Genomic DNA, 24,708 nt, shown 5'->3' on the forward strand with positions numbered 1-24,708 from the left:
CGGCTAGCATGCAGTAGCCAAGCAAGTCGTGGGTTCAATTCCTAACTGCCACCGCTGTACCCTTGAGCAAGGCACTCAGCCCGAGTTAGTCCAGGGAGACTGGCCCCCTGTTGGCATATGTAAGTCGCTTTTGATAAAAGTGTCCGCATAGACATAACATAATTTTGTTCATCGCAAGAGCAGGGTGTAATCCATCTCCACCGATTCAGGGGTACTTATTTACCTCAACTATGTCCATTTACACTAAAGCTAATCTGCATGGCCTTTTTTCGTGTAATCCCTTCTTAACGGGTGTGCACAGCATCAGGCACAAGTTACAGTAACATAGATTATAAAACAGTGGCGCGACAGGATCCTGAACACCACAGCGCTCACAATGACCGACTGCACGTGTTGCTGTTCATGGTCCTACTGTATGTGCTACTTAAAGGTACAGGTTGGTCTCCACAAACCAGCACTGAACAGGAGCAATGGCTCAACCTCTCTCTTCCCAGTGTAGACACAGACTACTCGCTTTCTCCTCAGTGAGGAGATGGAATGTTCACATTCCCCGCAAGTTCGCGGGCATTACAAAATAGCAAATAATCATTGGATGATTAAACAACTTATCAAGCAACTTATCAAACAAATACATTTGATTGGTCTATGTACAGAATTCTATATCACAACATAGACATTAAACAAAGCATTGTGGTCATTGTAGTGACATGGGGGAAAACACAGGAATAGAGGCTACTGTAAACTGGAAACACTTTTTGCAGGTACTTACACTTGCCTTTTATTATTTGTTTAATTTCCAATAACATGCCTATGGCCTTATATGGTAAAGGCAGAGATACAATCTAAGGCACTCATTCACTCTGCAATAGCTTTATTTCGCAACTGTATTGTGGGGGCATATAATGTTATGGTCAGACGTTAGTTATTTTGCAGGTACATGCATTCCAGTCATACAGCAGCTCAGAGTCTGCAGAATCCACTTGGTCATGACATTCTAAAAAGAAAGTATAGCACCAATTATGGTGTGATCATTACATGTTCATTATTGCAATTATTCTCCTCTAGTTCGTGCTAATAGAATCTTGCACCATATAATGGCTCTGCTAACATGAGTTAGAAGGAAAGGTCAAAGTTCTCTTGATGATTTGGCAAGAAACTGCACCATTGAATCAGAAGAGAAAGGTTATTCGGTGAAAACAGCTGATTTCTTCAAAATCTCTCTTGGTTGGATTTGATGTGGTTTTGCTGAGTTTAGATTTCAAGTATGAATTAACACCAACTCAGTCATAACCTGCTGGATAAGAGCACAACTGTGCCTCTTCAGATACAAAGTGGTATTATGAGGAAGTTCAGGCCAAAGCATTCTAATTTGAGTGGATACCTTATGGCAAGACAGTTACTTTTTCATATTCTGTTCCTATTTTTAGATCATTTTGATTTTTGAAACTAAAATAATATGCATGGTCCCCATACACATCATCATTCATAAACATGGATGAAAGCTTTGAAAATGTTGCTCGGAATAGGGCTTGATGCATACATTAAAAAGGTCAAAGGTCACAATTTCAACAAAAATACTCACTTGTCTTACAAGACAATACAAGTACAGATTTCCAAATGAAAAAACAGTTTGGAAAAAATACTGGTATTTTATTTAAGATTAGGGCAAGCACCCTGTACAAAAGATCTATACAATTGTTCATGTTTTTTTTCTTCATTATTTGATTAATGGGGCAGCCGTGGGCCACTGGTTAGCACTTTGGACTTGTAACCGGAGGGTTGCCGGATCGAGCCCCGACCAGTGGGCCACTGCTGAAGTGCCCTTGAGCAAGGCACCTAACCCCTCGCTGCTCCCCGAGCGCCGCTGTGGTTGCCGAGTGTTCACTGTGTGCTGTGTGTGTTTCACTAATTCACGGATTGGGTTAAATGCAGAGACCAAATTTCCCTCACGGGATCAAAAGAGTATATATACTTATACTTATACTAATGCTGATCACAGGTATAGATTGCCTTAGATAAAACACACTAAAAGATACACTGCACTCTCTCTGCCATGTTACATAATGCATTCTTGCACTTAGAAGCTTATTATTTCCCAACTGCATTATGGGGACATGTAATATCAGGATTGTTCTTCTTCACTACTTCATAGGTGCATTCCTTCCAGTCATACAGCACTTCGCAGTCTGCAGGATATCCACTTGGTCGTGCCATTCTGAAAAACAGGCAGCATTTATGCATGGTGGTCATCATAGGCTAGTTTCCTCTATTCAGATTAAGCCTAATCCCAGACTGAAAGGGAGGAGATTTCTATAAACATACAAATATGCTAGACTATATCAATTAATACGGCAACTAATCTCTTTCATCTCGTTTCATGCAACCTGAAATGTGGACTGGATAAAAGTACCGGTAATACATCTGTTATGGTGAGGAAAAAAAGGCAAAATGTTTTGATGATTAGGGAAGAAACCACTTCATAGAAAAGCAGAGAAGCATCAGAATTACTCCAGTATTGACTAACATCAACTCTGTCACAACTTGGTCAATAATAAGATTACAGCTGCCATGAATATCACAATGACATTGACATGATCAATGCAATACGATCTTGTTGTTGTTATTTATGTTAGTGGTAATATTTATTCATGGAACCCCCCCCCCCCCCCCTTGTAAACATAAAAAATAAGGATATTATTCTTTACTTAAGTCCCAAAAGGGTGGACAGGACCCCAGCGTGCTGTGGGGAGACCCTTTCAAGTCAGTGGAACTTTCTGTTGCATTCCATAAAGTTGCTTATAGTGGTCATGCTGCACAAACCTGTCACAACACTGCATGCCGCCGGCACTGCAGCTGCAGCTCTGGCATCCAGAGTTCACCCAGTTTGACCCAACACGGTGCTGGGTGTGATCCCAGGAATCTTCACAGAACCTCAGCCCCGCTGCAGAAACAGAGACCTCAAGTGTTGTCAATAAAACACATAACCTCAAAACCATTTGAATAAGCCAATGTTACTGTACATGCATTTTACAACAGTGTTTGAGCTCTCGCACAAGAACTATGTAATCTATCCTTGGCTCTTTGGACTGTTCATTGATTGCATAGTAAAACACTTTTGTTATGTTTCTTAACACACTTAGGCTATAGATTTAGAAATATAATTCAGACATGGACATACGTTGTTCTAAATCAACCTTTGCCATTTCCATATAGCAGGCTGTATGGACCAGGGGAACCAGGCAGCAAGTGATCAGTAGGGCAGCTACAGACCTCTGTACAGACACAAAGAGAAAGATGTCTCACTTTTTGTTATGACACTTCTCACAAACAGTGTTTTAGCAGCACTGCTCTTGAATATAACATAATAATAATAATAAAGAAATCGCTCTCTCACTGTATGTGTGAGAAAGCTATATAAATATCCTTGTCATCATTTCATCACGTCCACAACTTCAGCACAATTTCTCAGGATTATCACATATCAAGAATCTGGGCAAAATCCAAGCTATTTCATGCACAAACAGTAGTGGTATTAATAGAAACTAATCATATTTAACCATTTCAATGGAATCATTTGACTTTAATAGGCTTACCATGGTTGTAAACTGGGGTTGTAGGTGCAATAGTCAGGCTGTGTCAAGTATTTTAGCAGAGAATGTTACATCAATAGAACCATCCTTCAATATTGACATGGGAAGGAGGAGCTAAGTTATCGGAGGAGCTCCAACCAGAAAGCCTGGCAAACAGCAGCTTAGCACTTTTTCACCGGCACCATTCTCTGCAAACATTTCTAATATAGCCTACTCTTTAAACAAACAAAAAAAACACCATATATTCCATATTTAACATGTAAGCTTGATGTTCCTCTTATTTTATAATAATACTTGTTCTTAAGCCAAAACAATAGTAGTAGACAAGATTTCAAATATTTGCCATGGATGATGTTTTCCAACACAGTAAATATTGGTGCTTATCAATGAACTTTACTTTCTGGGCTTTTGTACACAAGCACACTGTTCTGGTCATTTACCCTGGACACAGGTTGGATACTTGAACCTTCACCTGTGTTGCAATGCATACTATTGTGGATCAGTCAAAATATGTCTTATATGACTTGCTGTTCAGCAGACACTTGACTCTGTTAAATAGCATTTTCATTTACAAAGACAGCTATCACAAAGAGGAGGAAGTCTCTATTTCAGACAGGTTTTCTGTTTAATGTTTGCTGACTGTTTGTAAATTCCCCTTGTAACAGGGATGGCATGAGGGAGGAGCATACCTCTAGTTCTAGTTTCGTCTTATTGTTGCATATACTTTGCAATACAGCAAAATTCTTATGCCACAGTTGCAGTAGTGCAAGGATAAAAGGGGTAAATAAACACAGGGGGGCACTATACTTGCATCTAAGATGACTATACATTCAGTTAAGAACAAAATGATTCATACCCCTGGCAAATATTGATTTAATGTTGTAAATTTTCTCTTGACCAATATGTTTGTTCTGACTGAAAATGACACCGCCACATGGCTAAAGGTTGTATTACAATGTGGTAGAAACATGGAATGAAAAAAAAAGTATTTTCTTATTTAACATTTTTATGAAAAATGGCATGTCCAAAATTATTCATACCCTTTTTAATCAGTGGAAACATCTTTATTTGCATTCACAGTTCTCAAAATGGTTCTTATAATACCTATCAAGCCTCTCCATGTCTCCACAACGATTCTAGACCGTACCCTTTTAGCAGCAATCCTGGTTTTGAGGCAGGATTGATTCTTTGCCATCACTCTGGCCTTGTGCTCACTTTTTTGACCGATTGAGGTCTCTGGCTGGGCCACTCTAAAATGTTGATACTGTTCTCTGTTAACCATTCCTTGCCTTGTTTGGCTGTATGTTTTGGATCATTGTGTGGTTAAATGGTCCAATGCCGTCTATTGGGGTAGGTCTCTCGGCTTGATCTTTTCCTCCAGAATCGTAATGTAGTTCCTTGTTTTAGGGTTACTGTTTCCAGGGTCCTATTTTCCCAGGGCCCTATTACCAGGGTGCGATGTTCTCAGGACCCATGATCCCCAGTTAAATGTTCTGCTAACACACACAGTGGCTGAATCTCAGTGTCCCCCCTCACAGCCTTTGATGCGTGTTCCTGCTAACTTTGTAACTGCTTTGGTTGGTCCCATAGTGAAATTGTGAAGTGCATGAGGGCTCACTCGCACCCTTTCTGTGCCCTTTCCATAAGTCAACATTTATGCAAACTTTAGCCTACCTAAGGGAATTACCAACAATTCATAATGTTGTGATGTGAAACACAGGGTTACCCCTGGAGGTTACACATGTTTGGTGTTGTCAAATTAACAATAGGTCATTTCCCATTGTTGCATTTTGTACCCTTACAGCCTTTCAGACTCAGTCATTTATCTATGGATATCAGTTAAGTCTTAGACCTGAGGGGGACATTGAGGTTCAGCCATTACTTAGGGGTCAGGACACACTACATTTAAAGTATAGTATCATATTATTCAGGCTTTCCTATTACACAAGGATTCAAAACAACTATGCACACTATAACCAAAGTGTGATGGTCTCTAAAAAGAAAGAAATAGAATACTTACATTTAAAATAGACATAAAATACTGCTTGTGTTCATCTTTATTCTGAAAAAAATAAACACAAATCTAAAAGAAAGCGCCATTAGCATATACTGTAAGTGCCTTTGCAATAGGCCTATGGCAGCTCCAGTTTGTGATTGAGCTTGATGAAACAAAAATGAAAAGTCGTCTCAACATTACATGACGACAATATTATTATTGAACTGTTTTACAAAAGTACAGTTAAAATGTAATGACCTAGCAAATGTCAGCTGGGTATGTAAAATAGGCAGGTAGACAAATTAGCATAGCATACATAACTTGATTCAACAGACGTGATACTGGGTTGTGTGTTAGATAAATCGATAGGCAATGGCAGATGTGATAGGTAGATACATAGACTGTATACAGTATAGGCCTAGTCTAAGAGTAGATTGATATCTTTGCGTGTAGCCTAATGCTGTAAACTCACATGCCATGTATAACGGCAGTTTTTTTTTTGTTACATCAAAGCCTGTTTCCTTGTTACATTTCTTATTATTATTATTTATTTAGTTACCAACCAGTTTCATTCATTTTAAAACAACCTTTAATGGCAATGGTACTTTTTAATTTTACATAACTCTCTTTTTTATATTACATAATGCTAAACATATGCTTGTGTTGAAATGCATGCTACACAACCCTTTTGTTTCAGATTTGTAACACCCCACACTTTCTTACTGCATACTTGTTCAATCATTCTTTCTTTCACTCTTGCTTGTACTGAGGTGTTTTGAGAGACAGGGGGAGACAGTGTTTTAAATTCAGTCATGTAAGTAGTCTGAGGGCTGGCGTTGAGGGCTACAGACTCAGAGAATCTAATTTGCTTCTTTAACATTTTTTGGCAGACAGAGGGTCCACGCTCCATCTCACTCCACAACAGGTGACCAGTGGGAGTTACGCCTTAACACCGATCTATGACAATATCATCATTAACACCTGGAACCTATGTTTTAAGTGGATTTATGAACTCACAAATTGGTTACAAAATTGGACAGATTGAAAAAAGGACTTGAGGGGAACTGCTGAACTTCTATCTCAGGGTAATACCTTTATGTTTGCCAGTAGTAGTTATCTCAGGGTAATACCTTTATGTTTGCCAGTAGTAGTTATCTCAGGGTAATACCTTTATGTTTGCCAGTAGTAGTTATCTCAGGGAACTACCTTTATGTTTGCCAGTAGTAGTTATTGTGACCTACTTAATTAAAGCACATTATGTGTCTTAGTTACATGTTTGATCAGATGTTGTAACCACTATGCTTTGAATACAAAAGTTTTAACTTGTATGCATTGTGGATCTCTCCATCCAGAGCGTTCCCCAGCTGTGAAGCCCACGGCAGGATAAGGATGACGGGGAGCATGCCACCACCACTGCTGCTGCTGCTGCTCTGGACTGACGGCTCTTTGGACTCTGTCAGAGGGTATGTTTACCATCTTACTGACAGTCTATTTTAGCCTTTTACACTTTACTCTTTTATCCTATTTTACCCTGCTTTTTCCATCCTCTATTCATATGAGTAAATCATTATGAAGATTCCATTGAAAGAGTCACACATGGGTATCCCCTTACTTTTATCAACAGCACCGATGCAATATATTCACTTTACAATGGTACCACTCCAAGATAAAGTATATGCTGTCTGATAGCATCGGCCAATGGTTCTCAAAGTGTGGGACGGGACCCCTCTAGTGGGCAATGATGGCATGACGGGTGGGGCACCACAATGTTCCTATATTAATGCCTTTCTTTTTTGACAAGGAAGATCACACATTGAAAACAAAACAGCTACACTGAGGCGACTGAGACAGGAAATGTAACATGGAATCCAAATGGGAAAATAATAGTTTACCGTTTCCCTTTTTCTGGGGTGATGGGGTCAGGTGGGGCTTGAAAATTCCGCACCTCCAAAGCGGGGAATGATGGAAAAAGTTTGAGAACCACTGAACTAGGCCCAGTTTTCACAAAAGTTGATAAACCAGCTCTTTCTCACTCACCCAGACAAACCTGTTAGCAAATTTAAATATGCTCTGTAGGTCAGTCTAGAAAGGAACCCATTGACATCCATTTAACCTGCAGAGCAAATTCTGGGGGTTGCCAGTGTGTCAAAATCTGAATAAAAGTGGCATATCCCTAACCTGACTCTCTCCGGATGAATTTCATTCCGGCTAGCTCCACTCATCCAACTGGGATCGATCTATTGGAGAGGTGTTTCAGAAGGCTGGGCCTTTTCAAAAATCCTTGCATATGATTGGATATGCCACTTGTCCGTCATCTATTGACGTGCTACTTCAACCACTCACATCGAAGCCAACCTGTGACGCTGAGAACAGTCTCACAGTCGCTTCTACGCTACGTCACATCTATGAAACTCCCGCCCTGCGTCCTGATTGGCTCCACCATGAAATCACTCTCAACGGAAGCGATCCCAGATGGATGTGAGTGGAGCTAGGCGGAACGAAATTCATCTGCTGAGAGTCAGGTTACCATATCCCTGCATGATATAACACAGTTATAGGCCAGGACATATATCAGGCATTCCTGGCATGCACTGGATTTAATTTACAGTGTCAAAATATCTGATATATAGACAGTATAATAAATCACTATCAAGATATTCTGATATCAAGAATTCTATTCTGAACTGATTTTTTTCATACAGTCATAAGTCGAGGTTTGGCCATGTGTGATTCAGATTCTATTTTGTCTCAGCTTATATCACAATTATTATCTCGGAAACATACTGTCATTCATTCACTCCACATAGTACATGGATGTGTTTCTGTCTCCTTTGCAGGCCGATGCTGACAACTCTCTTGCATGGAAAGTCAAAAGTCCCTATGGGTAGCTAGTCAATATTTTGAAAAAAAGTTGCTGACAGGGTCTGAAAAGTTGCCAAATCTAGCAACAAATTTGTTAAGATGGCAACACTGTTTGGATGTTTCCTGTTTTGAAAAATATGTTGTGCCACCCAGAAGTATAATATATATATATAGGCTACTCACAATATTTTTTTTAGTTTAAATATACAGTGCCATGAAAAAGTATGTGAACCCATACTAAAGTTGACTAAAAAGTGTAATAAAAAAACTCATCTTAAAAAATGAAGTGGAGGAGATCATCAAGGGGTACTTTCCATAAGATCACCTCTCAATGCAAATCAAACCAGCTATGAGGCTAACTGAAATAAAACCATGCCACCCTGTATGGTGAAGGGTATGTGATGATGTGGGGCTATTTTAATTCCAAAGCCCAAGGGAACTTTATCAGGATGCATAGGGGTGTGTATACTTATGGTTATGGGATTTGCCAGATGCCTTTGTCCAAAGTGACATACAAATACAAAATAATATAATACTTCAATTTAACAGGGGGTAATTTAAAATGTTGGTCAGACTACATTGAGAATAGCAATAATAAACAACAATGTCAATTCAATCAATAGTCTAATTAAATAAACAATGAAAATGAAGGAAAATAGCAAAAATAAACAATAATGTCCATTCAATCAATAATATAATAACAATAGCATTGCAAAACTACATTAAGGAGAATATCAATAATAAACTACTATGGCAATCAACAGCCTAATTCAAATAAGCAATCCTATACAAACCATAAAGCATAAGAAGCGCTTAATGAACTAACTGCATGTTGAACAGATATGCCTTTAGAATGGAGAGCACTCATGCCCCCTTTATTTAAAGGAAGAACATTTATTTATTTATGATACATTATTCATTCACAAAGAAACGTGGTGTCCATAAAGGTTTTCTTCATGTTGTTAATTAAGGCATTAAGATCAATGTCCAAAATATGATTTGTTATTCCTCTTTTTAGACAACTTTAGCTAGGTTTACATACTTTTTCACTTATGAATGGATTTGAGTGCCTTTAATCAGTCATGCATGTGATAAGAGTGGCCTTCTTAGAGCCTTTGTCCCATCTGCTTTCATATTTAATCTGAAAGGTTGGTTGGTGACTCCTCCAATTTTGTAATTATTAGATACATGGCACTACAATAGGAGCACTGATGGGTCAACATGAGCGAACTAGGTAGCAGCAAAGACTATAATTCGGCGAGTTTAATTTATGATGTTGCAAATAAAACATACCGGCTTATATAATATAATCTTACAAATAATAGAAATGAGAGCTCTGTAGAAGAGCTAACGTTACATGGTCTGACAATTTAGTTAGCTAATAAGCAACCTGCCCTACAGTATCTGACACCTTTTTGTTTAAGACCATTTTGCCTGACAGAGGTTTTCCTGACACCTGACGCCTTTTCAAATGACACCTGAGACCTGACTGTGCATTTCCATGAACTTTTCCTGAGACCTGGTGCCTTTCCATCAGATGTCTGATACCTGACTCATTTGAGAATGTCCTCATATATACATGAGTAATATCCTATTTATGACATTTGTGTAAAATACAAATACTCTGCAACTGTAGGAGGATCACAGTAACAAAAAAAAAACAAAAAACAGAAAAAAACAGAAACTTAATTTGATTGCTTTAAGATGGCATAGTCGTTACTTTCATTATACAAGTAATCTTTATCCACTGCCTCCTGTTTTTAACAATGGTCCCACACTAGACTATGCCCGAGAAAATGAAGAAGGAATTTTCTGTCTCAGTGTTGAGTGAGTAATCTTTATGAGTGAGTAATCATCATTCCATCGCTCGTGATTTTAGCGATGTCCCCACAGTGGACTCAACCGAGGATGAAGAAACTTCGTGTCATCCCTGCGGGCAACACGGTCAGGTTTCGCTGCCAGGCCAGTGGCAATCCCACCCCAACGATGAAGTGGTTTAAGAATGGCAAGGAGTTTAAAATGGACCAGCGCATGGGAGGATTTAAGGTAAACTGTATCTGCAAGTAGCAATGCTGGTGACCAACACACATATGTTCCTCTATGCAGTGGTTAAAGTGGGATTTGGCAGGTGGGGGAACCCTGAAATCCAGTGTCGGTGCAATGGGGAAAAATGACTCACCGTTGGACAATATATTGAGTATTGTGGTGTAGCAATACTTTTTTTGACAAGAATTGCTAGTTTCTTGGTCACCCCTGTCAGTCAAAATAGCCCACCATATTGATTTGTACCAGGGGTGTCACTAGACCTAGAACTGCACTGGGGCACAAGTCCCTGAAAATTGTGTATATTTTAACATTTAAATGCATCAATCTGGTGCACTTTGAAAAGAAATTCAGAGGTTAGATTTGCTTATTTTTATCTGGATGAAAATGTTTGTGCACACACAGGTGGTATAGTTATGATGATGATAGCCTAAAGCAATAAGTTCCATATACCGCCCTGCATTTGACATGTTTAAATTGTGAAATTTTAACATTACTTCACCTTCGACTTTAACTTCCCTCCAACATCTACGTGCCCTGGCTAGAACAGCAACTGTAAACACAGCGACTTCATCTGCATGCGTGAACAGATGCATGTGCACTCAAACCAGACAGGAGACCCACGAGAACCTAACGTCGGGAAGGGACAACAGGGTGTTAGTGAAGGCGTGGCCAGGGGGTGATATTATATTTTGATTTGTTGAACACGTGTTCCTGAAGGAGAGGCAGGCTGCAATTTGTCGGTTGCCTACACACGAAAAATTAACTCACCATTATTTAACAATATCATTGCGCTATATTGTTGGTATGAAATGCGTTCCACCCCGTTCTCCTCCACTTTAACCCCTGCCTCTATCTCATTAAGGTGTTCAGCAAGGAAATCATAACAATGTGATATTGCTGTATTGACATGAGGTAATGTAATTAATGAGAGAAAACACTGTAAGCAGTGCAGTTGTGTGCCTCCAATTTCCACTTTTGAAATCTGAAGTGGCTGTAGTAGCATAAACCAGTGGTTCTTAAACTGGGGGTCGGTACCCCCAGGGGGGTTGGCAAACATATTGGAGGGGTCACAAAATGATTTGCAGTCTGAATTAAAGACATTTTTCTAAAGGTTTATAGACCAACTGTTTTAGAAACTGGGATATTCAGTAGCCGTTGATGTAGGCTTCCAATTCAGTGTTTCCATAATGTTCCTCAGAAAGTGGATAGGTCTACTCTGTTAACGCAAACTCAAATATCTGCCTGCTCCCCTTGCAATGATGCATCTGCTTCCAATGCCCATCTCGCAACATTTTGGAACCAAATTTCGCATTTTGAATCACCTCCAGTGGTGGAGGAAGTACTGAAACTCAGTACTTAAGTAAAAGTACAAATACACAGAGAAATATTTACTTTAGTAAAAGTAAAAGTACCACAATGACAACCCTACTTAAGTAAAAGTAAAAAGTACCTGCTTTTAAATGTACTTTAAGTATTAAAAGTAAAAGTATTTGCATAATGATTTATATACTATATTCTAAAACGAAAAATCAGTATGGGCTGTGGCATTTTAATTAAGCTAGTTTTAGGTTATACTAGACTAGATAGTTTTAAGCTAATGCAATTGTGCTTACCATCTGTGGCCCAGTTTACATTCTGACCTACAATTCTAGAGACTGTAATTCTGGTTATCTAACTAGGGTGATCTGCTGAGTAATATCAGTCAGCAAAACACGAGAGCCTGAAGTTTAACGGGGTAGACAAGGGAAACGTCGGGTGGATCGTAATGCCAATTATGCTGATTGAACAGAAAAGTTGCTGAGAAAGGTGTCTTTATGATTAGGTTCAGACGCATAGACATTGAATGAACGCTCACATTACTACCCCCCAATTGTAGGCTATGCATCTTTATTTGATCACACACAATTAAGGAATATTTCCTAATCTGGAAAATGTTACGTTTTTTTCCGGCCACCGGTTCATTAATAGTCTACCATTCATTTGTGCCGCAAATGATCAGACGTGTGACAGAAGCATGGGCATAGCCTATAACTTCGCTGATCCGTGGATAGCAATCTCATCGGAGAGGAGGCCCTAACGCTGCAGATAACAGACAGAGAAAGGCACAGAACACAGTTGCATGTACAGTGTAGCCATGGGTCTGGTGAATATAGCCTACCGAATGCAGATGGCTACAAGCTCACGCTTTGCCTGGTCTAGACTAGAAGCTTATGTTTCTAAGAATGCACGTAGCGCTCCAGAATCTTTGGTAGCAACCCCGCCCCCTGGTAAAACAAACGTGTTCGTCAGAGAGAAAAAAAAAACTGATTATAAAATGTATCGTAAAAAGGAACGATGGTGTTGTAGAAATGTAGCGCCGTAAAAGTACAGATAATTGCTGTAAAATGTAACGAAGTAAAAGTCAAAAGTATGCACTATAAATTTTACTTAAGTAAAGTACAAATACGTGGAAAATTTACTTAAGTACAGTAACGAAGTATTTGTACTTCGTTACATTCCACCACTGATCACCTTTGACTGCTTCAGAGTGGCTGGCTACAGGCATGTACAAACATGTCCTTAACACAACCCTTAACATTAGTTTTCAAAACTGTGTTTTAAGGACATGTTTGTGCATGCCTGTAGCCAGCCACTCTGAAGCAGTTTCTAAACGAGTCAAAAAGTCGAGACAGGACCCATCGTCAGCATTTCTGTGTCCACCACTCTAGTTCATCTAAAACAATCCAGAAAAGGGACTCAAAGTGCTAAATACCACAATTATCCTTTAAATGGACATCTTAAACGCCTTTCCCTTTTGTTTCCATCTCGTAAACACCAAGTGGTGCAGTAGGCGCATTGTTGTTCATCTTTCTGCTTCTTCTTTTTCGCTTATTGCGCAAAAGCCTCGTTATATTAATTTGACATTCTTACAACATAGCCACAACACAAATATGCCTTCATAGCATTGGAACAGACATGCACAAGTTTAACTCGAGAGAAAAATGCAGATTTCAGTTTCCAAATAAAGAACCCTCCACAAATAACCTACAATCTAATGACTTGAGTTATTTTCTCGGCTCTAGGTGCGACAGCAGTACTGTACCCTCATCATGGAGTCTGATCTTTTGTGAATGTATATGTATAGCCGCAACCGTAGCCTATATATCTTCAGTGAATGATTCATAATATAATATTCATCTGTTCTTAGTTCTCATCTTGTTGAATCATCTGGCTCTGTTTTCCTTAGGTGCGAGAGCACATGTGGACCATCCTCATGGAGTATGTAGTGCCCTCAGACAAGGGGAACTACACTTGTGTGGTGGAGAACCAGTATGGCAGCATCAACCATACTTACCAGCTGGATGTCATACGTCAGTACCATGTTGGTTAGCTTTATGGTAACCTGAGAAAACAATAAGACTTACTGACGTATTATAGCAATGTACTGAATAGAATAGAGAGGGATAGAAAATGTGTTTAAAATTATGTGTCAACATGCAGCGTCAAGTAGAACAATAGTCAGACTGTTCTAACACACCCATGCAAAGTCGGCAGTGTGTGAGCGATCAACAGGCAGGTGATATGAGGCCAAGATCTAGATTCACCCACACCAGCCTGTGACTGAGTCACATTTGAATAACCCAGTCAAAATCACACCCCATTGGCCCGTAAAGCCTTGCAAGATATTTCTGAGGGCACGACATCACTCCAGAACCTCGCCTCCACTGATTGGTTTTGAGAGCAGGCCTAATTTGCCCACTCTGAAGGCGCCGCGATCTCCACAATCAAAGAAAATCAAAGAAAAGCAAAAGCAGATCGGAGTCTGAACATTTTGTTTTCTGCTTCATTAGGCTTGTATTTATCAGGCATCAGAATGAAGGGGAGGGTTTTTCCCCCCTTGAAAGCAGCTTTTAGCCTCTGGACTTCAGTCAACATATTTAACAGTTCCAACTGACCCAGGGGCTGCTGCTTTGACTTGCAGTCGTTTCAACAAAATGGCGGCAATTATCCTCACAGAGACTGGACTGGATAAGTAGCCTAATTCGTTTGGGATCTGTTATGAGTTGGGCCATGAAATTGTGGTCTCAGTGTTGTGAAGTGATTTCAAGTCTGAGGTGTATTATACGTGGCCGACAGGTGAAAATGACATGCAATTTATGACAACAGATGCAAATCAACAAAACACGTGCAAATAGACAAAACATGTGCAACACAAACAACTTAAGAAAACATCTTCATCTTCATTTGACAACACGTGCACATCGTTTAGAAAACGCGCTGCAAATTCAGAAAACATTTCCATTTCAGAAACGTGAAAATCACAACACAACAGAAGTGTTACGGCTCCTACACACAGGTGCGTTCCGTCAACGCATGCCAGTGGGTGTTCCCGACGGTAGCTATGCAAATGACTTGAAGTAAAACCGTAATGTGATTGGTTGGTGCCATCTGTAGATTGGCTTGATTGGCCGGTGCCGTCTGTCGGTGCAGCAACAGCTGAACTTCTCAACGCAAGCAACGGGAGAAACGCGACGCGACGGACCCACAATTCAGTTCGGCAACGGATGACGTGAGCCCATGTAAAGTGAATGGGATGCATCTCCAGCAACGCGATGCACGCAGCTGTGTGTAGGAGCCGTTACCGGGGGGCACTTAAAAGTGATGAACACCTCTGAATAGGTGGCGAACTACATACGTACATACGACAGTAAAGGAGAGGTGTTCATCACTTTTAAGTGCCATTAAAATGTTAGGATAAACCCAAATACTTACATTTCAAGCCAGATTTCTTTAAAAAGGAGCTGTCATTGTCACACCCGTTTGCCACCTGTTCAGAGGTGTTCATCATCTATTTGCACGTGTTTTGTTGATTTGCACCTGTTAGGCTAAACTCAAACCAGACAAATTGCAGTTCTTATAGCTGTGATACACCTTTGATATGCTTTTGAGTCTTTTTAAAAGACTGTGTGTGTGTGTGTGTGTGTGTGTGTGTGTGTGTGTGTGTGTGTGTGTGTGTGTGTGCATGTACAGCACGCTGTCCTCACAGGCCCATCCTACAGGCAGGTCTTCCAGCAAATCGCACTGCGGTGGTGGGTAGTGATGTGAAGTTTGTTTGTAAGGTCTTCAGTAACCCCCAGCCTCACATCCAGTGGTTGAAGCATATTGAAATCAACGGGAGTCATTATGGACCTGATGGATTACCATATGTTCGGGTGCTAAAGGTATGATATCACTAATTTGAAGAATTACTACAGGAAAGCTGGCTGCCAGTGGAAAACAAAGCTGGTGGTTCTACAATTGTATTTTAATTATTTGTATCATAATAAAAAGGAAGTTAGGAAAGCGAAACAACTTTATTTTTCAGAGAAGAATACTCCTCTGGATTGGAACCGCAATGAGCTATTTGCATGTCTGTATACAACCCCAGTAGACGCCAGATGGCAGCTTTTGGGTCCTTTTTATGTTGAATGGACTAAATGGACAAACTTCATTTTTAGGTCCATTCCAAAAAAGTTGTGACATTGTGTAAAATGTAAATAAAAACCTAATGTGATAATCTACTAAGCTCTTAAACTCGCATTTAAAAACAGTTACATCAACATATTAGATGTTGAAAGTGTGAAAATTTCATGGGAAATATAAGCTGATTTTAAATTTGATGCCAGCAACATGTGTTTAAAAAGTAGGGATGTGGACAACAAAGGCGTATAAGTAGTTTAATGATAAAGACAACAAAATGAGTATCATAGAGTTTCTCATACATGTAAGTAAAGAAACTGTGGTGTGGACAAATATAAGAACAATGCTCCTCAATGTGAAATTGTGAATATAATATCATTAAAATATTCAGAGAATCCAGAGAAATCTTTGTAAACAAGGGACAGGGCTACGAAGGGACACAAAGTCAGGCAATGCACTCCCTTCAGAAAAAGGTCTTATTATAACCTCTCTGTACCTGTAATCGTTAGGGATGGTTATACAGTATGTGAGGTTATAATCGCACATATGGGTGTCTGCTGAGCTGCAGATGGTCAGGTTCCTAGGTCTTCTGCATACAATTCCCTGTGGCCCATCTCATGCAGAGAGGTACATTGTGTTCTCTCTCTCTTCAGCTTACCCTGCCCTGATCGGCAGTTCACTTTATACATGAACCTGCTCATTGCTGGTGTCCTTTCTAACTTTTCCTTTTCCTTTTTTCTAACTCTAGACTGCTTACGTTAACACCACAGACAAGGAAATGGAGGTCCTGCTAATAAAGAAAGTGACTTTTGAGGATGCTGGGAAGTATACCTGCTTGGCGGGGAACTCTTTTGGGATTTCTTACCATTCTGCATGGTTGACTGTCTATAAAGGTAGGAAAATGTACACTATGTGATACAGTGATAGAATGGGTATTCCGGAATGCAGTGATAGAATGGGTATTCCGGAATGCAATGATAGAATGGGTATTCCGGATAATGTACAGCTTCAGGCACAGCAGCTACATATTTTTGCATTGAAAATGTTCCATCTGTAAATTGCCAGGTGTAATCCAGACTGTGGTTACTGCGTGAACAGGGGTAACTTTCAGAAACTATTTACAGTGTCAAAAGCCAGCTTTACTTTTGTTTGGCCTTAAATGTCATATGTTTTGCTTTTTTCATGTCTATTTCTGTATAGCCAAGAGTTATTACCCATTAAGTGTACCCATTAAGGAACAACAATTTAGCATTTACTGATTACTCTATTCAGGGGGCAGGCTAGATATATCTATAGCTACAGTATGTGGCCGTGTCAGTATTGGGTGAATGTGCATCTACCTTATAAATTCCCACCCTTTCACTCAAACCAAAAAGACTAGGATATTAACTGGTTAAGTAGCGAATTTATTTGCACTTCACCCTCTGGTTGAATGAAAAATTAAAATAGAAAGTAATAAACAAAACAACAACATATATGTATACTAATAATCACAAAAGAAAAGAGGCCTTCAGTGTGCCCCAAATACCTTATCACAGTAGCTTAAAAGCTCAGTATTAACCTGTAATTATTTACCCTGCTAATAATTACTCACACCGGTGGAGTGTTAAAGAATAAGTTTCAAAGTCACCATTCAAAGTGTCCTGGGGCAATAACCTTATTAATATTCCAAATAACTTTATATTGTTACCGTAACCTTACATTTCCAATGCATGACAAAAACATGACAAACAAGGCTGCATTTATTAAAACAGGCTACTAAAATGTTGAAACTTAAAACCAGCCTGTAAACTTAAAGCGATGGTTCGGAGTAGTTTCACTCTAGGGTCCTTTGCACCATGACCCCAAGCCAAACACCCTGAACCTGTTTTCCCTTGGTCGAACCCTGGTCGAGTAGCACTGTCAGAATCCTAATGGTACCAACTTTTATCTCGTAAATGACCCCACTAATAATGCCCTGAGTGGTACAAAACTAGTATGTTCTTTACTCATAAAACGTGACATTGAAAAGTTTGTAAATACACCAGGAGTTTATTTAAATAAGACTTGCCTGATGGATGCTATTATCTGCTACTATACCGCTGCGTCGACGTTACTTCCGTGGTTTGGGAAAAGCCCGTTAAAGTCCTGGCAGGAAGCATGCATAAGGATGTAGATCCACGAATGCACTAATATTTTGTTCATAGTACCAATTTGCAACAATTATTAGTTAACACTAAGTTGTAAACACTTCGGAAAAAAAATATTAAAAACTGGATATACCAAAAAACGTTGATGTAATCGCTTCTGTGTCCTTTCATTGGTCAGTTCTGTGACTCGTCACATATGCTTGGGACTGAATGATACTATTCAGTTAGCACCACAAATGACATTAGAGGAGTGCAGACAACTAAATCTGCGGATTGGCAATGCCACTGTTTACAGTCCGTTCACAAATGTTGCCACTGGATGTGCAGCCTGCTGGAAGCTATGGATACAATAATTTGTAACTGCAATGAACTAATGTAGAAGAATGAAGAAGGATGGAAAACATTTTTTTATGTGAACATGCACCATTATGAAGAGCAAAAGGCCTACAATGTGTGAGAGCTGAACAGCATGGTGAGATGAGGATAAGAACCTGATTCACCTGATTGTGTGTGTGTGTGTGTGTGTGTGTGTGTGTGTGTGTGTGTGTGTGTGTGTTTGTGTGTGTGAACCTTGATAGACCCAAAACCCAACACTTCCTGTTTCCCCAGTTCAATGCCAAAACTGCCAGCAGATCGCACTGTAGTGGTGGGTAGTGATGTGGAGTTTGTGTGTAAGGTCTTCAGTAACCCCCAGCCCCATATCCAGTGGCTGAAGCATATTGAAAACCATGGGAGTCGTTTTGGATGTGATGGTTTGCCATTTGTTCGGGTGCTAAAGGTAGGTCTATGACATGTTAACTGTCACCCACTAAACAATGCAGAGGCCCTGTTGTGTTACCACCATTTTAAGCAAGACAATATTTTAAGTCTTGGCTACTGGTAGCACTGTACAGAGTTAGTTCTCCATACAGAATCCATACAGAGATACACCTGTCTCTGTATACCTTAATAAGCTTAGATAAACTGTAGAACTGTGTAGAAAGTCTGGACAGTGTTTTAGGCTACTTTCTCTTCCGTTTAAGCATTTTTCAACCCAGGGCATATTTTTGGATGGCAGTGAGTGATCAACACATGTCATCTGAAAATAATGTTGTATGCCAACATGTTCTTCAGTAGGGTCCTGCTCAGCCCTTTTCTCCCTCTCTCTAAAATCTCTATCATGGATCTGTTCTTTTTGTTCTCTTCTAGTCCACTGGGCCTAACACCACAGACAAGGAAATGGAGGTCCTACAAATAAAGAATGTGACTTTAGAGGATGCTGGGCAGTATAGCTGCATGGTGGGGAACTCCTATAGGACATTTTATCATTCTGCATGGTTGACTGTCCAACAAGGTGTCTGATGTATGTTTAAAGTATAGTCGAGCCCACTATACTGGGTGAAGAAGCACTTAGCTATTAGCAGACATGGGCAGTATTTTAATTATATGTATTTAAAATATGTATTTAATTACTTTAGCGTATTTTGTCATTTGTATTTTGCAGGATTGGAAAAACTCAAATGTAGTTTGTAACAAAATACTTTGAGGGATTGTATTTGAGTATTTCAACTACTTAAATACTTCTCAAATAAGCCAAAATGCCATCACTCAATTAAATATACTACCCACTATAACCATGACAATAGGCAATGCTTATCATAAAGCCAAAGGCCAGAATCTTGGTGAATCTGGTTTTAAGAATAGGCTGGGTGCCTGGAGATATCCCTTGGGCAATTCCCTATATTCAACTGTAAAGTTGACCTAAACATTTCATTACCTTTTTTGGAAGAAAAGCATGAAATGTTTACCCATTTTCCATTTTTCTTGCTGTAGTATGCCACATTGTGACCAACTTAAAAGTGTTAGATCCAACTTTCTTCTATTATGATCCCCTCTGAACATGTGTAAAGTTGAAAAAAAGTCAATTGAGAGAGCCAAAATGGTCAACTTTATCACCGTTCTGTAAGGACAACATGGGTGTAAACCCAATTTGTTTGTTTATGTAAATTTTTGTTTATGTAAATACCCTGTAGTAGAGAACTTAAAGCCCCTTTGAACCCCTTAAAACATGTCAGGAAGTTGAAAGAAATTAAAAAGTAACTAGGAGCTTGAATTGTCAGGTGTGTTAAGTGCTACAAGACTAAAATGTGAAAACGATACAGATAAGATACTGAGGGAGAATATTAGGACCACGGCCTTTGACCCCATGACCTTGAGTACCTAATAGCTGATGTTCATTCTCACTACAGGACAGAATTAGAACTTGGATTTGACATGAGGGTTTATGTAAGGAGTAACATCCGCTGTGGTGTCCTGATAATATGCAGAAATAATGGAGGAGACGGAGACAAAGACCTCCCGGAGTGGAATTCTCTCCCAAGTTAATTCAGTCCGTATATTGGGACACCTTATAGGTTGTTATTCTGTTTATCCCCCATGTTGCCAGTAGGCATGCATTTGTAGCACAACAAGGGAAATGTAGTTCAGTTTAAAAAGAGGCCGACCTGTTCAATTACTTTCATTGGTTACGGAAAATGATGGTGGGTAGTTTGCTTTGTTACAGTTGATTCCATTGTTGCGAAGCCTGCTTGTCAGTTCAATCATTGTTTACATTAATATGGGATGGTGATTATATTTTTTTACCAGATCTACTTCATAGGTGCCCCAATGTACAGAATTAATAGCCCCCTGCCAGCCAATCAAAAATAGTATTTCTTGTCTCTTGGGGATACATTTTCAATAATATTCCTTGTTAGTATACCATGATTATTGTGTGGGTATTTTTGTATTTCCAAATTACTAATTACTTGTATTTTAATTAAATACATTTTTAACATCAGTATTTTGTATTTTATTTTGTTACATTTCATGAGCCAGTATTTGTAATTTGTAACAAAATAGTTTTTGATGTATTTGTGCCCACCTCTGGCTATTAGGTTGCATGCAACACATTTCACAATTGTCAAAAGTGCCCCAAGTGTAGCTTAATGCTGGTTAAAAACAGATCCCTTCTCAAATGCCTAATTGAACTTTCTAAACTTACACACAATTCTTCTAGCACTTCACTAGGCACTTTTTGAGCTCTTAATTACAGTCTTTGAACTTAAATGGGAACTATGCAACATTTTCAACTTAATAACACAGTTTAGAAATCATTGTGATGGTCAAATGACCTGTTGTGGCGAGAAAGGCATCTTCCCCTGCTCCCTCTACCCTTCTAACAGAAAACCAGCCTTCCAGATCTATCTGCACTAGCGTGCCGGCAGTGTCTGAATCAGGAAGTCCCGTGACAAGCGAGAACGAGGAAGAAACACAAAAGTCTTACAATTCTCTGGACATACACATGCCCCCCTCAAGCACCGGTTAGCCATGCTATAAGCTATAAGATGGCTTCATATTTTAGATGTTCATCATGGCAGAGGCAGTGAAAATACCAAAGACATGGTTGTGAAATATGCACCACAAAGCTGTAGGGGGAGCTCAGTAGAGAAAAATGCGACAGCAAAAGAAAGAAATCGGTGAAGAAAATACTGGAGTTACAGAACTGTGACCACACTTATACCTTTCTTAGTTATTTATATAGATATATAGACTTTATTCTTGCACTGTTGCACTGTTTGACTTTCTCATTTGCACCATCACCATGACACTCATTCACAAAGAGCAGCTTACCTTACCTTATGCACAGAGGACCACAGGCTCAGTCCCTGCTTCAGTCATTGCAAGCGCACCTGATTGATTAATTTTTTAGAATTGATTTAGATTAAGTTTTATTTAGTATAATTTGTATTTTAGTATATTTAGTATATTCTTTATCTTCTGCAGTCCTTATTGCTTAGTTGTGTTTTGTATATTATATACTTTTAATTATTTTTTCTGCTGTTAGTGAATGTGTGTGTGTGTATGTTGTCTGTATGCTACTGTGACCTTGAATTTCCCCTAGGGATCAATAAAGTGTCTATCTATCTATCTGATAGATAGATAGATACTTCTATCTTAACATGTTATCTACTTACTTTTTATCCTTTTTTGTCTTTACCAGTATTCAGTTTTCCGGGAATCGTTACACAAAATTAATGAAGAAAAAAAAGAAAGAAAAAAATCCAGAAGAAAAAAAAACTATATGATCGTAGCGGTGGTGATTATAACAAATCTTCATAACAACAATAACCATTAACATTTACAAGCCATGATTCTGCATTCAGATACAAGGTAAAATATGTTTTTGAGGTTAAAAAAAGGGATACAAGGTAAAAAGAGTTTTTAACATTTCCTGAAAATTCCAACCTAATGAGCAACCACAAGTGAAAAGAGTATTGATTTCCATCTCGTATAATAAATGGAAGGCGGACAGACACAATGGATTCTCATTAGAAGATGGGGAATCATTCTAAGATGTCAGGCTCTTAGCTCTGGGGACCCAAAGGTGAGTGTTTCTGGGAACTTTTGTGCTAATTATTGGAACAGCAGCCAGCCATCATAGTAAAGTAACATGTGAGCAAACATCCGCTTCAACCCTCTCTGATATGAGCAGACAAGAGGAACAGTCTTGTTTTTGAAAAATTATCCAGAGGTTTCCTATATCAACCGTCTCAGCTTGTAGTTTGTGCTCAGTCTCTTCTAACAGTGTGAGGGAAATGTCATTTTTGAAGAGAGGTCTGTGTTTTGTATGCTGCCTTAGGGCAGAAACTGAGGCAGAGGACCATGTGTATACAGACCTTCTAGAGAGTGCAAGGTTACGACGGGAGACATGGCACCTGTATGAACTGGCCCGACTCAAAATTGAGTTGGAGAGAACAAGGCAGGGTCCAGCAACCTGTCCAGGCAACCCAAGACCTTGCTTATGATAAGACATATAGAGGGGACAGTGTGGATACAGATGGTGTGGAGGAGAAAAGAGAACTGGAACAGGAGAGAAAGCAGGAGGAGTGGCCTGTCTGATGGAGATCAGACGGCAAAAGCTGGACGGCAAAAGGTCAGACAGACAGAACTAAATAGAAACGCCATTGAGAGTGTGTAGTCTAAAGGCCTGTTGAACTGTTAGCATATGTCCTGTTGATCTTTGTTCCGTAAGGAACTGGCTGCTGTTATGATCCTTCAGTCTGAAGTCAGGATGGGCACAGTCTATAAGTGTGAATGAATGCCACACTAATCAATTGTTATTGATTGTTATATACAAGCCACAAAGCAGGAGAGATACGTTGGATGTAGACACAGTAAAACAAGGGCATGACCTATGGTTTCATTGTGTTTCAGTGATCAGTCAGGGTGTCAATGGGACCTCCAATTATGTCATCTGGAAGGACTCTCCTAATATCATCTCCAACCGCAAGGTAGGCCTAAATCAATTCCCCACCAACAGGGAGGTCCACTGATTACATGTATATGCATCTGTTTGAATATAACAACAGGCCTATGATTGAAAAAATGGCTGTTTGTTTTTGTAAGTTTGTTTGTTAAGACTAAAACAACAGAGTGTGAGATACTTGAAGTAAGGAGTGCACCATGCTGTATGTTCTTCCTCCACAGATGTGAGATGACTACCCTGGATGAGGAACAGGACCTGCTAGTCTCCATTAAGAGAAGGCTTCAAGTGGTCAGACGAGAGCATGTCTGCCACTTCCTTCGAGTAGGAAATAGAGATTTTATGAGCATCCTCAAAGTAAGAGTCCTAACGGGAGTGGCCCTGCATTACTATGCTAGAATTATACAGTACATGTGTATGGTGGTTTGGTGTTTGCACATGCACATTTGTTTTGGTTGAGTTGTAAATATTTGTGCATGTCCTCACAAACTGGGTGTATTGAAGGATGTGAATGCAAACATTGTGCATGTTAAGGAGAAGGACGAACCAGCACTCATCCTGAAGAGGAGCTCCAAACAGGTGTTTGCTCCAGGAGCACCAGAACATGCATCCTGCAGCAATAAGTGAGTACTCTGGCTGTGCTAACTTAGCAATGAGAAATATGAACAATAGTAATCAAACAAAAGCTCTGGTGTGAGGGGACTAACTACTAAACTGATGAATGACATAGCTGTTAAATTAACTGAAATTGCCTGATCACTTTATTACAAGCCATGTGTTCTATGGTCCTCTCTCCGTCTGTGCCTAGCATGAAACCTGATGTCTTTATCAGGCTCTTGGTGAAGTTGGGGACACCTGACCAAATCCCCCAGTTCCCGCTCTTCTCAATGAACCTGGACACTCCAGATGACCAGATGGGTAAGTCACTTCATGTGTGAAGGCAGCTGGTGTGAAACTCAGAAATATACCAGTTACATTGTAGATGGCTGAAGTTGCTCTGATATTTATGTGATAAAAATAAAAAAATAGTTAGTGTTTATAGAGTGATTATGACAGTTGTTTTGCTGTCTTTTTCTGCAGATCCATTTGTGTGCAGTTTCTTGTATATTATATTATGTATTCATGACATCGGAAGAGCTGTGCTCCGTCCTGCCGAAGTAATATCCAAATCCAAAACAACTGCCGCTGACTGACCATTGTTTATAGTAAAAGATTTTAGACATAAACTACACTATAGAACTTCCCTATATGGTTTAGGTTTTCTGTGTTTCTGAAAGGAAAGCAAAGGTAGGTTTGGTTAAGTCAGAGGTCACACTTCCTTAATGATCGTTTCACTCTCCATTCTGAGCAATCAGTGGACAC

The 24,708-nt window shown here is 39.5% G+C and overlaps 2 protein-coding genes across 6 annotated transcripts; one reads left to right on the forward strand and one right to left on the reverse strand.

The window, feature by feature from the left end:
* Positions 1-2,052: 2,052 nt before the first annotated feature.
* On the reverse strand, positions 2,053-24,478 carry LOC121715242 (beta-microseminoprotein-like). The gene is made up of 6 exons (XM_042100730.1): positions 24,474-24,478; positions 13,829-13,831; positions 3,594-3,605; positions 3,179-3,272; positions 2,821-2,941; positions 2,053-2,215 (listed from the first exon to the last, which is right to left on the reverse strand). Exons 3-6 carry the CDS (start codon positions 3,594-3,596, stop codon positions 2,089-2,091), a joined length of 345 nt encoding a protein of 114 aa, XP_041956664.1. The 5' UTR covers positions 3,597-3,605; positions 13,829-13,831; positions 24,474-24,478; the 3' UTR covers positions 2,053-2,088.
* LOC121715229 (fibroblast growth factor receptor 1-A-like) lies at positions 4,854-23,310 on the forward strand. 5 transcript variants are annotated; one of them, XM_042100707.1, is made up of 10 exons: positions 4,854-4,940; positions 6,477-6,671; positions 6,939-7,049; positions 8,424-8,470; positions 10,328-10,494; positions 13,721-13,844; positions 15,505-15,695; positions 16,682-16,826; positions 18,641-18,840; positions 19,251-20,878. In XM_042100707.1, exons 3-10 carry the CDS (start codon positions 6,976-6,978, stop codon positions 19,401-19,403), a joined length of 1,101 nt encoding a protein of 366 aa, XP_041956641.1. In that variant the 5' UTR covers positions 4,854-4,940; positions 6,477-6,671; positions 6,939-6,975; the 3' UTR covers positions 19,404-20,878. The 5 variants fall into 5 exon arrangements, with proteins under 5 accessions (XP_041956641.1, XP_041956646.1, XP_041956644.1 ...); XM_042100710.1 differs by lacking the exon at positions 4,854-4,940 and adding an exon at positions 23,298-23,310 and having other exon boundaries at positions 6,421-6,671; positions 19,251-19,340; XM_042100709.1 differs by lacking the exon at positions 4,854-4,940 and having other exon boundaries at positions 6,465-6,511; positions 6,606-6,671.
* Positions 24,479-24,708: the final 230 nt, after the last annotated feature.

Source organism: Alosa sapidissima, chromosome 8 (genome assembly GCF_018492685.1).
Source record: "Alosa sapidissima isolate fAloSap1 chromosome 8, fAloSap1.pri, whole genome shotgun sequence".
NCBI lineage: Eukaryota > Metazoa > Chordata > Actinopteri > Clupeiformes > Clupeidae > Alosa > Alosa sapidissima.

Bases quoted from the DNA above. Each gene is read 5' to 3' on its own strand.
- LOC121715242 (XM_042100730.1), bottom strand. The intron at 2,942-3,178 runs GTATGTCCATGT...CTGTTTCTGCAG, and splicing joins AAAGGTTGATTTAGAACAAC to CGGGGCTGAGGTTCTGTGAA. The intron at 2,216-2,820 runs GTTTGTGCAGCA...CCTGTTTTTCAG, and splicing joins GGCATGCAGTGTTGTGACAG to AATGGCACGACCAAGTGGAT.
- LOC121715229 (XM_042100707.1), top strand. From the start codon at position 6,976: ATGACGGGGAGCATGCCACCACCACTGCTGCTGCTGCTGCTCTGGACT. The intron at 15,696-16,681 runs GTATGATATCAC...TTCTAACTCTAG, and splicing joins CATATGTTCGGGTGCTAAAG to ACTGCTTACGTTAACACCAC. The intron at 18,841-19,250 runs GTAGGTCTATGA...GTTCTCTTCTAG, and splicing joins CATTTGTTCGGGTGCTAAAG to TCCACTGGGCCTAACACCAC.